We start from the raw sequence: 12,552 nt of genomic DNA, 5'->3' as shown, positions 1-12,552 counted from the left end.
GGGGTTTTTCACGTTTTCAGTCTTATCTGCTGACATCACAAAATTAAGTTTTTTTTTTAATAAAACAGGTGTCTAAGTTACATCTACCAGACTATTCAATCTATATCAGTCTTTTAATTTTGCATTTTTTGGAAGAACAGGCTTTTGTTTAAAATAATTGATTACATATATAGTTCTGGATTACGTCTGTACAAGAATTTTGTTCCATAACCATAATTACACCACACTATAATCCAGTCTATCAAAATTTGGGTGACTGCATTTAAACAAGTCCCTCAGAAAGTTCTACAATACTCTGTCAGAAGCATAACGAACTTAAAGACTCTTCAAATTGAAATGTGCTATTACTAAAAGCACTTTGATATGTGCAAAGTGATCAGTATGACGAAAGGTGGATAGATGAAAATATTACTCACCAAAGAATAGTTCAATCCCTTCACATTTTTTAAAACATGTTCCTGACAAAAAAACACATCCAAGAGGTATTTTAAAACCCACCCACTGTGTCACAGGCACAGGCACTCCATGACATTAGAGTAAGACCAAGGGTTCACCTGCTCAGCAAAGACATTTCAAGCTTCAATCAATTTATTTTATAATTACATAGTAATTATAACAATGCAGTACCACTCTGAATTTTCGTGAATGCTTGGAGGACTTTACATTTTGATGAGCACAGGCAGCATGAACATGGTTTCTGTCCTTCAACCAGCACTTCTGAACTGCCTTCCCCACCTCAACAGAAAAAAAATGTGATTTTACAAATGCTAGTACAAAAACTTTACTTAAAAAAGGTATAAATAAAATCAAATTGCATTCCACAGTCCTTCTGCAACATAGGAAAAAAACTTGAATCCCCATATCCTTTCTGCTGCTGGTTAGTAAAACACTCTATCTGAATAAGCCTTCATAGTCATGTGTCTTTTCATGGATGTGAATTTTACATTAATTTTCAATAACTTGACATTAAGATAATGCAGCACAAAAGAAAAAAAAACATTTTTCTTAAGTTTTCTTTCAAGAATACAGCCTTTCCCAATTTATTACAGCAGAGAGTATCCATTTTACCTTTATGCATATTTTATACAAGTCCACATTAATTTACACTATTTAGGTGGTTACACTTGAAGATAGACAGCAGTAACATTGCCCAAGAAAGTGGAAAAAGGATGCTCTGTGCAGGTTGGAAATTTCCTTTTGCATCTTTCCGGTTAAGAATTCCTGCCATTACACGTGAAAACTTGGTACATTTCCAACTGTTCCCCACCTCACAAGTCTTGTACTGCTTTTATAATTCATTTCTGTTATAAATAAGTGTAGAAAAGAACCTAAAAAAGCATCATATCAATCTGGACTGTTTTGGCTTTCATCTTATAAGTGAACATTATCTCCTTCTTACGTCCCATGAAGATTTCTTCAAGAGTGACAACAGGAATGACAGTTATCTAAATAAAGTTTTTCACAATTCAAAAAATAATATCCGACAATCTGAAGAGAATCATTGCTGTCTTGGCTCATATACAAAGATGAAGTCTGAAAGGTTTACTCAGAGGACAGATCTGTTAGTCAGGCTACTACATCTTTATAAACCTTCAAGATTAAGTATCTTCTCGAAGTGTTACTTTCACAATACTGTTCAATTCAACGGATGGAGTTTCAATTTCCTGTGTGAGGAACTGTGTCATTAGACCTAGCAGCAGACACTTATCAAAACAGTATTGACCATTTTCTTTTGCAAAAAGAATTCTCTAAAAGGTAAAAATTTGTACACACCAAATAGGGTTAAACAAATTAAAACACATATTAGCCTGAATTACATGAAGCCTTTACAGACAATCTCACAAGTGGCAGACGAGCACAAATGATCAACGCTGGTATAATAAGCAACAAGTGGCCGCCGATCATTTTATATACGCCTAATTAATGCAATCATTATCTACACAAAATCATAGTTTCTGCCCTATCGGAATAACCTGATATTCCTTTAAAAATTGTTAGAATAAACAATTTGTACTGGTCTGTCACTGAAAATTTTATTAAAATAAGAAATGAAGGAAAAGCCAAAGATCTAACGCTTTGAAGAGCATTAAAAGGAAGATGTACTTGACATTCGTTAATAGAACCTCGTGTTCTGATTTCAAGACAGAATTGTGCTTCATGTAAATAACTGATGCTTCAAACAAACAGCACAGACCAAGACTGGTAAAAGAATATTAAGGATAGCCCAGAAGAGTGGACAAACTCCAGCTGGCTGTAATAAATACAAAAGGAGGCCCATACTAAAGATAGAAGCCCAAACCACCATCAGATGACTGATAAGATATGCTTTTTTGAATGTCTCTTGCATCTCAACCCTCAGAATGGAACAGAAGGATTGATCTTCAGCAAAGTCCAGTCATCAGCGCTTTGTTGACTGCAAGTTTCAGGTGTGACTTGACTTGTACAAAATATGTACATTCTGGAGGAGGTTTTCACTAGACGGCACTAGACCGTTGTACTTCTCGTGCCAATCTGTGGTCGAGCAAACTCCACAAAGTCATCAATAAGGACTGGCCACGCACCTACAAAACAGCAGAAATCAAAGCCAAGAATAGTAAAGCCCATGGCTTCTTAGCTTTAATTACAATTCATCATTGTATATGAACAAACAGAAAGCAACAGATCAACTTCCTCAATAACACTACCCAACAGTTCTGTAGGTTCTTTCATTACCAGATCTTTTTAGAAGATCTGTAAATGTATGTTTTACAAATACGGTGGAAGCGTGTCCATTCTGCTGAAGTCAAAGAAGACCTATCTTTTAAAAAACATACTTCCTACTAGCTCTGCAACTCAAGCCTCTAATTTAAAAACAGAAAACTTGACTTCTCCTTATAATAAGTCTGTTGCACTTAGTAATGATTAGAAGAGTCAGATGATATATACCTTCCTCATCATAATTTGACATGTCGTCAGCTATCATTGTGCTGAAATCTAAGAGTAGGTTCCAGGTGTCTTTCGGTATTGACCTTTTATGATGTTCCTAAAGGATAAAAAGAAAAAGAGTGAGCAAACAAAATTTCTGCATCGCAGCATCTGTGCTGCATCACAGATCTGCTTGATCCCTGTCTTTCTGAAGATCAGAAAGAGACTGCAGAAGAATCTCCTCTGAAGCCAGCACTGGCACAGCTAGCAGTGCAGCAGGTGACCCCATCTCTGGGAGAGGAGACACTGGCATCAGGGACATACTTCAGAGTGAGCATTAAAACACTCGCCGGAGGGCACGAGCAGTAGCTGTGAGAGCGTTTAAAACCGAGAGCAGGAGGCACACAGGGGGATGTGGAAGTGACCTTTCTTATGTTCTTAGGTCAGCCAGAGAGCCAGTGAGTCCCTCTGGGCCACAGTGTCAGCCCTCTCTATCAGGCAACGTGACACTCAGGAGGAAACCACAAAGGCAGTCCTACTCAAGTTACAGTATACGCAAGCATTCAAATCCACACCGGTACAAATAAAGAATCGACAAGATCAAACTGAAGACCGGTTTATTTAGGACAGAAAAGGAGCTGTGCCTGTACCCAGAGAGTCTCCCTCTCTGCGAGGGTCTGTAAAAACTACCTGACCCAGCTCTGGCAGCAGATTACCTATAATCCGCCAAAAAGTGGTTGGAAGAGATCCTGGGGGTTAATCAGAACAGCAAAGAAGACCTCAGGATGGGACACAAGCTGCTCTAACATTAGTATCAACAATAAAACTGGGCACGTTATTTACACAAGATCAGTTTTAAACATGAAGAATAACTTACCAATAAAAACTTGTTCCACAGATCTAAGAATTTGAATCTTCCTTGAAGTACTAAATTCCAATATGCAATTGCCATTTCTAAATCTGTGAGGAATAAATTCAAAAACAAATATTTTACCTCAGGTACTATACTTCTGGAAGCTAATGCCAAAAAGCATTTTAAAAAAATACAAAATCAAGGTTCATACATACCTAAACCTTTTTGCCCAGGGTTCTTTGCAAAGTTAAATGTAAACTGATAAAAATCCTTAAATTTCCCTTGGTCTTTTAACTCTTGTTCCATTTTTGGCAGCTGTGCTTTTAGTTTTTCTATACTGTCACACCTTGGACAAAACACAAGAGTTTTCATCAGTAACAATTGCAGCAAGAGGTTCTAAAACCACAGGTTTAAAAAACAGGGAAAAAAACATCCAGGAAACAAAATGTAAAGAACAGCCACGTGGCTCCCAGCTCCACCCACTTCTGTAACTACAAAACAAATTCAACTGAAGTGAGTAGAAACTGGATTCTCTGACAACATCACTGCCAGGTTCCCTGAGTCCATAAACAAGCCTGATGCTCTGCTCACCTAGAATGCCCACATCTCTACACTGATGCACAAATGACACACAGATCTGGGGTTACATGGATTTTAAACACAGGTGTCCAACAAAATCACACACATCTGAACTTAAGTATGGGTCGAAGTATCTAAATAATCCTTCAATATTATATGTTACACACGGTCAAAACAGGAACAACCAGGCTGGCATCAAGACCTCCCAGAGCCTTAACACTACCCTGGCAGCCCTGACACACAGACCTGGTCAGCCTCTGGAGACACAGCTGTTAGCTGGCCAAGGCTGACCAGTCACCGCTGTCACCAGTTTATAGTATTAGCAAGACGGTTCTACTTAAGTGTCCTATTAATAGTGTTTAATAAGCAAATATAATTATACAGAAGGAAGGTTACAAAGGAGCTGGGGCTTATTGATGTGAGGATCTCATCTAGCTGTTTCATGAAAGACATCAGGGTTCAGTCTCTGAAGCCATGGCTAAGTAGCTTGTTCCTGACCCCCACAACCCTTTGTGTAGGGTAGTTTTTATCAACAATTACTAGAAACTATTTTAACTAACAGACTTACAAGAAGACCACAGCCGTGGGAAGACATTAGTATTGTTCTATAACAGTCTTATCACTGTGAGGTTATGCATCACTGGATGTTTCGCACTTTAATTATGTGGAATTTGCTTAGCGGAGACCCTAATCACACCGACACTGGCTTGCAAGAAGAGAAACACTGTTGGCCCAAGGACTCTCAGTGCATCCCTGCGCAGTCTGAAGAGATCCCTGCCCACATCATCACACTCTCAGAGCCCCACCGGCTGGCGTGAGCAGACCAACATCCTCACTCTTTCACCCAGTCTTCGGTCTCGTCAGGTCTGATGGGTGCGAGACAGCGCTCACTGGTGAATGAAAACTCCACACTGCTCTTTGCCACCCCAGATGTTCCCTGGCCACAGAAGATGTCGATTTCATCTCTAAAGTGTCATCCTAGCGTGCATATCCTTTTCACTGACAGCCGGTCTGCATTCTGCTACACAGGTGGATCCTAGTGACCATCTACCTGTCAGGACCGGCTTGTGGCTCATAGAGCCGGTTTCCAGGTCTCTCTGCGCTAGTGTGCAGGTTGTGGGAGCAGAACATCTCACTCTCAGGGCACCATCCCTCACAGACAGGCCACCGTCATCCATGTCCACAGCAAACAGGTGATCTTCATGACTGAAGCAGGGTGTGGTGACATCTTTCACTGATCTCGTGTTCAATACAGTTATGTTTTATTGAATGCCTGTTTGCACAGAATGTTCAACAATACATTCTTGCAAATTTAACTCAACACACACATCCAGCACTGAGCACTTAACTATTTGTAGGAAACCATATGATTGTTATTCCAAGAAACTATCCAATTCAATAAAATGGAAATGACATCATGTGACCAAACTTAAGACTGCTGTGTTATCCTTGCGTGTCAGTATACATACACAGAACAGTTTAAGTCAGGCACAATTGAATTACAGGAGACCCAGGGGTCACACATTATAACCCTTCTGTGTCTCGATTTATAGATTTTGACGAAAACACAGAAATCCATCTTGAAACCATAAAAGTTTGTGATGGGCCATCACACCAACAATCCCATTACCCCAGCCACCCCCCTCGAGGACCAGGAGTGTCTGTATATCTTTAGCTTACCCTTGCTCAGTCATACCGTCCATAAACTCCTGTTTCGAGAACTCGCACTGCGTTGCTGCTCTGAATTTCCAAGCAATAACGAGGACACTTATACTAGCAGGATCAAGTCCAAGATCGTCACAGAACTGCTGTATGCCATCTATACCAATCTTGTTATCATCTTGAGGATCTGAGGAAAGAAAAAGAACAGGTCCAGATGGAGTGCTCGTCTCACAGTGCACTTTAACAAAAGGAGAAGAGTGTTTTTCCTGTTACAGCTGCATGCCAGCTCGTTCTTCGAGAGGGTGCAGTGCACACCTCATTTCATTTCACATCATTTCTGGGCCATCAAGAGCCCACTGAAGGTGGGGCTGTCTTCCTCACTCATGGCAAAGGAAAGGAATTCTGACAAACCGACAGCATCTGAAACATCAGTGTAAGACAGCAGTACCAGCGACCCTTCAAAACATGGCAGAGCCTGCTGCTCTCGGAGGACAGCTACCACAGCAAACGATTTTTAGTCACGTGTCCAAATAGCGAAACCATATATTTTTGACAAGTCCTAATCTCCCTGCACCAGGGGAGTTAACAGGCGATTCATGCTGCATTTTTCCTTTACACACTTGCTTACTTCAGGAAACAAAGCTGAAGGGCTTTGTGGAGATGAATGGTGCCCAGGGTACTTCTGATCAGTGTGACTCATATATTTTCTCTCCTTATGACATTACACACCTCTTAGGAGTTACATGAGACTCCTAACAAAAGCTGAAAGGGGCTAGTGTTGTGTAATACAGTATATACCTGCTTATTCCTTATTTTAATGCAGCTCTGGAATAAGCATTGCTCTGACTGCCCAGCTTTCAGAAAGTCACTTTGCCGGTGATATAAGGATGTGAAAGAAGAGCTTCAGAATGTTTTAAAGGCTTTCCAGAATGTCTGGCCATGAATGTGAGGAAGAGACTGTTACATGCTTACCTCTGTACCTGTTGTAGAGCTGCTCTAACTTTTTCCTGTCCAAAACACCCTTTAGGCTCTCGCGGATGTAAAGTTCTGGGTTTTGGAAAAAATTGTCAGTAGCAACGTCCAATTTCCAGTCATTCTGTGATAAGCAGCTCACTGCAGTCTTCTCACTGGATTGGGTGAAGATCATGAACTGACGAACTTTATCCTTCTGTGAGGACTTCAGCTTGTTCTGGGGGAAATAACCAGCACATTACCGTCAAGATTCTGAGTGTTTGCTCCGTTTTGCATTGTGTCTCTCTACATAAAATAGACATGTTTGAAAGATACGCACTGGTACAAAGCAAAGAGGGACTTCCAAAGCTTTTTGTTGCCTCAATATCACAACTTGTTCCTGATTGATTTCGAAAGGTAATGACACAGACACCAGCACCTAGCCTGATCTGGCAGGACTCTTCCACCATCCCAGCCGGAGAAATCAGACTTTTAATCGGAGGAACTACACAACGTGGCCCCGCAGCGAGCTGCTGTCGGCTCGCTAGAGACAGTGTGGAAAGCGAGAGGCAGAGGCGACCAGGAGAGGAGACTACAAATCTGAAGACAAACACCGCCGCACCTGCGCCGGTACCCCCAACCACTTCACCGGCGTTTACACTTCAGCCATCCGTCAACAGCCTGCTTCGCTATAGCTAGGGAATTACTTAAAATGCGTCTTATGCAGGCGAAGGGACCTTGTTTTCTTTCTTTGTTGTACTTTGTGCTGTAACCTGCCAACGGCCGGAGCCCCTGCAGCTGCCGACCCAGAGGCTGTGCAGCACTTCCGTGATGCCGGGGCGCTCCGGCAGCGTGCAGCCGGTAAAACAGCTCTTCCCCCGGCCTCACCTTCCGCAACACTACCGCCGGCCCCGCCGGTGGGTTAGAGCCTGCCCGACGGGCCAGTCCTGCTTCCCCGGGTTTGTTCAAGCGTGCGATTTGTTTCCTCTCACCTCCGGCGGTTTACGATACTGGGCAAGCATCTCCTCGCACAGCGGAGAGCAAAAACACAAATCCAGAGCCACCGACTAAGGGCGTCAGTAAAATCAATTATTTCACAAAGGTGAGGGGCTTTCGTCCCTTTGCCTTCTTACAATAATATCTGTCAAAAACAGAGAAGGACCTGCCTCCGTGCATTATATCCCGGTACTACAGCCTCCGCGCACCCGGGCCCTGATCATCCACGGGCCTCGAGTGGGCTCCACTGCCGGGCCTGTCTCTCCGCCGGGCGGTGGCGCAGCCCTCCCCACGCCGAGCCGAGCCGGCGTCCCCGGCTTCCCCGGGCTGCACCAACAATGAATTGAAACCGGTACAAGAGGAAACCCCTAACCTCCCCACTCTCTCTCTCTTCCTCCTGCCCCCCGATCCAAAACCAGCCGCCCGAGCCCCAACACCGCGCAGGGGACACGGCCCGCGTTGGGACTGGTGGCCAGAAAAGCAGATCAAGGAAGCGAGTCCGCAAACAAAACACAACAAAGTGGAATCGCACTCACCATGTTTGTAACTGACAGGCTCCCTCTGTCCCTCTCTCTCCCTCTCTCTGGCTCCCACTGCTGCTTCCTGCTCATGCGCACTGCTGCACCGTGCGCTCCGGCTCCTGGCCCAGCGTCAGAGCGGCCCTCCTGCACACGCCGGGGGCCGCACGGCTGGGACAGCACCGAGCCTCACACGGGGCAGGGGCAGCAAGTCCCCACACACACTAAAGACAGGAGGGCTGTATAGAAACACACCATGCAGGTCGGCGGTGAACCAAAATCCGTTACTTTGAAATAACAAAACCTTACAGGAATACCCCTTTATATTATAATAATAATAATAATAATAAACTTTATTTTATATAGCGCCTTTAAAGGTGGCTTCTCAAAGCGCTTATATTATAAACGTGTTTTCTTCTAAAATAGTTTTTTTTCTTTTTTCTTAATTTTAGGAATTTATTAACATATCTTGTTAAGGACCTGTCTCCGTCCATTAAATCCGTCCGGTACTACAGCCTCCGCCCTGATCATCCAAGGGCCTCGAGTGGGCTCCACTGCCGGGCCTGTCTCTCCGCCGGGGGGCGGCACAGCCCTCCCCGCGCCGCGCCGAGCCGAGCCGGCGTCCCCGGCTTCCCCGGCTTGTTATTTCAAAGTAACGGATTTTGGTTCACCGCCGACCTGCATGGTGTGTATCTTGTTAATAAATAAACTAACGTGTCTTCATCAGGAGAAGTCCCAAATTGTCAGATTCAAAACAAAGAAATTTGCTATAAACATGAAATCCTATAATCCCTCTAGAATATTTTAGGTACAATCCCTAAAATAATGTGGATCTGGACCCTTCAGAGTCTGATACATGAGCAGAAAAAACTTTGTTCACTAAATTTCACAGGGAGCCAGCGAAGTTTACAAAAGATGGGAATTGTGTCCGAAGTACTGTTGGCACAGAAACATTATGTCCAGGGTCCTGTTAGCACTGATGTTACAGCTGTCAGCTCAAAAGCAGCACAGAAGGAGAAGAAGGTTAAGTGACCTGGAGTTAGAAGCCATCAGGTTCAAAGTGCTCATTAAATGGAAGATGAACTTACAGTAAATGAAGTATCACTGATGTCAAAATAATTTGTTCTTCTCCTGTTCTGCATTACTGGTCCCATAATGTTACAAAATGCATTACTGCTGTAAAATAATAATAATAATAATAAGAAGAATAATTTCTCAAATTAATATAGCACTATTTTCTGGAAACTACAGGTAATGGGGATCCCCTCCACCACCAGTGTGCAGCCCCACCTGGATGATGCAACGGCAGCCAGAGTGCACCAGTACACTCCCCACACACCAGCTCTCAGTGGGGAGGAGAACAGAGTGATGAGGCCAGTTCAAAGATGGGGATTATTAGGAGGCCATGACTGGTAAAGGACTGGGAGATATTTGGCCATGATGCCAGGGTAACACCCCTACTCTCGAGAAACTCCCTGGAATTTTTATAAGATAAGATTATAAGATCACTTTATTGGCCATATACAATTACTTGCATTAGGAATTTGTCTTTTTGCATACCCCAGCTTGCTCTCCATGAGACACAGACACACACACAAGGAGAGAAGCTTGTGGTCAGAGCGCAGGGTCAGCCATTGTACAGCGTCCCTGGAGCAGTTGGGGTTAAGGGCTTTGCTCAGGGGCCCAACAGAGTAGGATTCCTCTGCCAGCCACAGGATTTGAACCAGCAACCTTCCAGCCACAGGCGCAGATCCTTAGTCACAGGGCCACCTCTGCCCCCACAGGCTTTTAATGACCAAAGGGAGTCGGACCTCAATTTTACATCTCACCCAAAAGCCAGCACATTTTTAGTCTATACTCTACTGGGGCATTAGGACCCACACAGACTACAAAGTGAGCGACCCCTACTGGCCCCACTAACACCTCTTCCAGCAGCAACGTTAGCTTTCCCAGGAGTCTCCCATCCAGGTACTGGCCTGGCTCACACCTGTTGAGCTTCAGTGGGCTGCTAGTTGTGAGCTGCAGGGTGATATGGCTGCTGTAATTGGTACCTTAATGACTCTGGTTTCACCTCCCCTCCCTCCACGCAGATATACTGTGCACAATCCAGCCTTTGCTGCTGACATGAGTTGCTTTCAAAGTCATTAACCGGGTAGGAAGCTTGATGGACCACAGAGCTTTGTGAAAAAGTAAGTGGACTTGACTTGAAATTAGTTGATTGACTCAATGCTGACACATGCTCACTGCATTTCACCTGGTCTAATCAAGCACCAACAGATCCAGAGTCTCAGGGAGCTGAATGCGAGACCACTGTGGAACTGATCAGAGGTTTGTCTTTTCATTATCTTACTGATAATGTTCAGTCATCACTGAACACTGGATGGGGGCAGCATTGCTCTTACCCACTTGATGAAGATTACACACATGTTTATATGTATACCGTAAGAATGCAGTTTTATTTACAGTGCTCTTTACGAAACACAGTATTGAATATATAAATACAAACAAAGAAATTATGCAAAAAAAATCTAAACACGATTCATTGAACATTCAGGGTGTTCTGTGAAGTGTAGTGGTGGCACCATAGTAATAATCAAAACAAATTAACATGCTGATCTTGCAGAGAAGATGTTTGGGTTGAATTATAAATTAGAATTGCACCACCAGCACACCAGAGACCCCCAAAATAATTTTCTTGCAATAGAAAGACATTCAATGCACAGACTGTCATGGTGCAATTACATGCACACAGTTATTCCTTTGTTTCATTGTGTGTTTTTTATTAAACTGTGACACTATGTGTTTAACGATAACATCTGAATGTAACATCATTAATTAATGAAGCAATTTATACAAATACAACAATCAGGAAAAACAATCCACAGTCCCTATGCTTTAAAGCACTAATGGAGGGTCTTTCCTCATCAGTGCCAAACTGGAGCCCCTTGCTATGAAACAGAAACATACAAAAGCTTGTGTCATGTGCATCTTTAGAAATATACTTCTGTATTTTAAAAACAAATGTCTGGAAAATATTTTATTTGAAAATTAAACATGTACTGTATTCATCCATAATTAAATATACTTCATTTGTAAAGATGTGTTCTTTGTTTTTTCAAATGTAATATCATGTACTTTTAATATCTCAGGGAATGTCTAAAATATGCTCTTCATGACACTTCTTTCAGTTTTTCCTCCATATGGCCAGAAAAAGCAAAGAATAAGGTTCTTCTTTACACACATTGAATTAGTGTAAGAGCTTCTGTTGCACATTGGAAGACAAAAAGAATTTGAAAGAAACTGTGAGAATGAAAATGGTCCCCTGTGTTCTGAGCACTGTGCTCTTCAGCCCTGTTGGAGTAAATGAAAACCTAAATTTATCGTAGATGTGGGGCAACTGTTTGACGTGATTTACCTTAATTTCAGTGAAGTAATGATGGTACGCTGTCATGCCTGTATTGAGTTGTGGAGGTTTCTTTTTAACAACACCTGAACGCAATCGCAGGAGAGCACAGAGGATGTGTATAAATAGTTTGTCTTGACAAGGCTGTAAATTATTACTTGCTGCCAGCTGTCTTTAACAAATGCATTCTTCAGCCACAGCAGTGTGTGGAGGCGATTCCTCCAGCGAACAACATGTCTGCTCTGCTAGGAAGGGCAGCCAGGTGAGGACGCCCGAGCAGAGATTCCTCAGGAGTCATGCCCGCACACTGCTGTTTCGGCCGGTCTGCCAAGCAGGGCAGCGAGCAGGGGATGAGATCACAGCTCTGAGGCACTGGACTCAGCTGCCCCCCCTGCAGGCAGAGAGTGGGACAGCTCTTTCAGCACAGGTCGTGAGTGGGTGTCAGTGCAGTTCTTGCAGCAATGGAGCACTATCAAGCAGCGATGGTCCTGTCCGAGGCTGGTAACAGAGTGGGTTCCCTAAACGCTCAGCACGCCCTTTGGAAGAGCCTTCCGAAGCTGGAGGAGGGCTCAGAGCTCCTGGAGATGGTGATGCAGTCTTCCGACAGGCAGCCCTTTCCCCTGGGTTTCCTGCTGCACATGGCTACAGCAGAGGCTCTGATAACAGGCAAGAGTGTGATGCAGATG

At 43.4% G+C, this 12,552-nt stretch overlaps 1 protein-coding gene across 1 annotated transcript; it reads right to left on the bottom strand.

Moving 5' to 3' along the window:
- Positions 1-570: 570 nt before the first annotated feature.
- On the bottom strand, positions 571-8,556 carry LOC148837216 (DCN1-like protein 1). Its single transcript, XM_088913977.1, has 7 exons — positions 8,482-8,556; positions 6,971-7,187; positions 6,017-6,185; positions 3,973-4,103; positions 3,782-3,864; positions 2,926-3,022; positions 571-735 (listed from the first exon to the last, which is right to left on the bottom strand). Exons 1-7 carry the CDS (start codon positions 8,554-8,556, stop codon positions 611-613), a joined length of 897 nt encoding a protein of 298 aa, XP_088770103.1. The 3' UTR covers positions 571-610.
- Between the last annotated feature and the right edge of the window lie 3,996 nt (positions 8,557-12,552).

The sequence above is a fragment of the Atractosteus spatula genome, chromosome 4 (genome assembly GCF_055471065.1).
Source record: "Atractosteus spatula isolate fAtrSpa1 chromosome 4, fAtrSpa1.hap1, whole genome shotgun sequence".
In the NCBI taxonomy this organism is placed as follows: domain Eukaryota; kingdom Metazoa; phylum Chordata; class Actinopteri; order Semionotiformes; family Lepisosteidae; genus Atractosteus; species Atractosteus spatula.
Note: the sequence above shows the minus strand (reverse complement) of the source record. Positions and strands in the feature narration are given on the sequence as shown.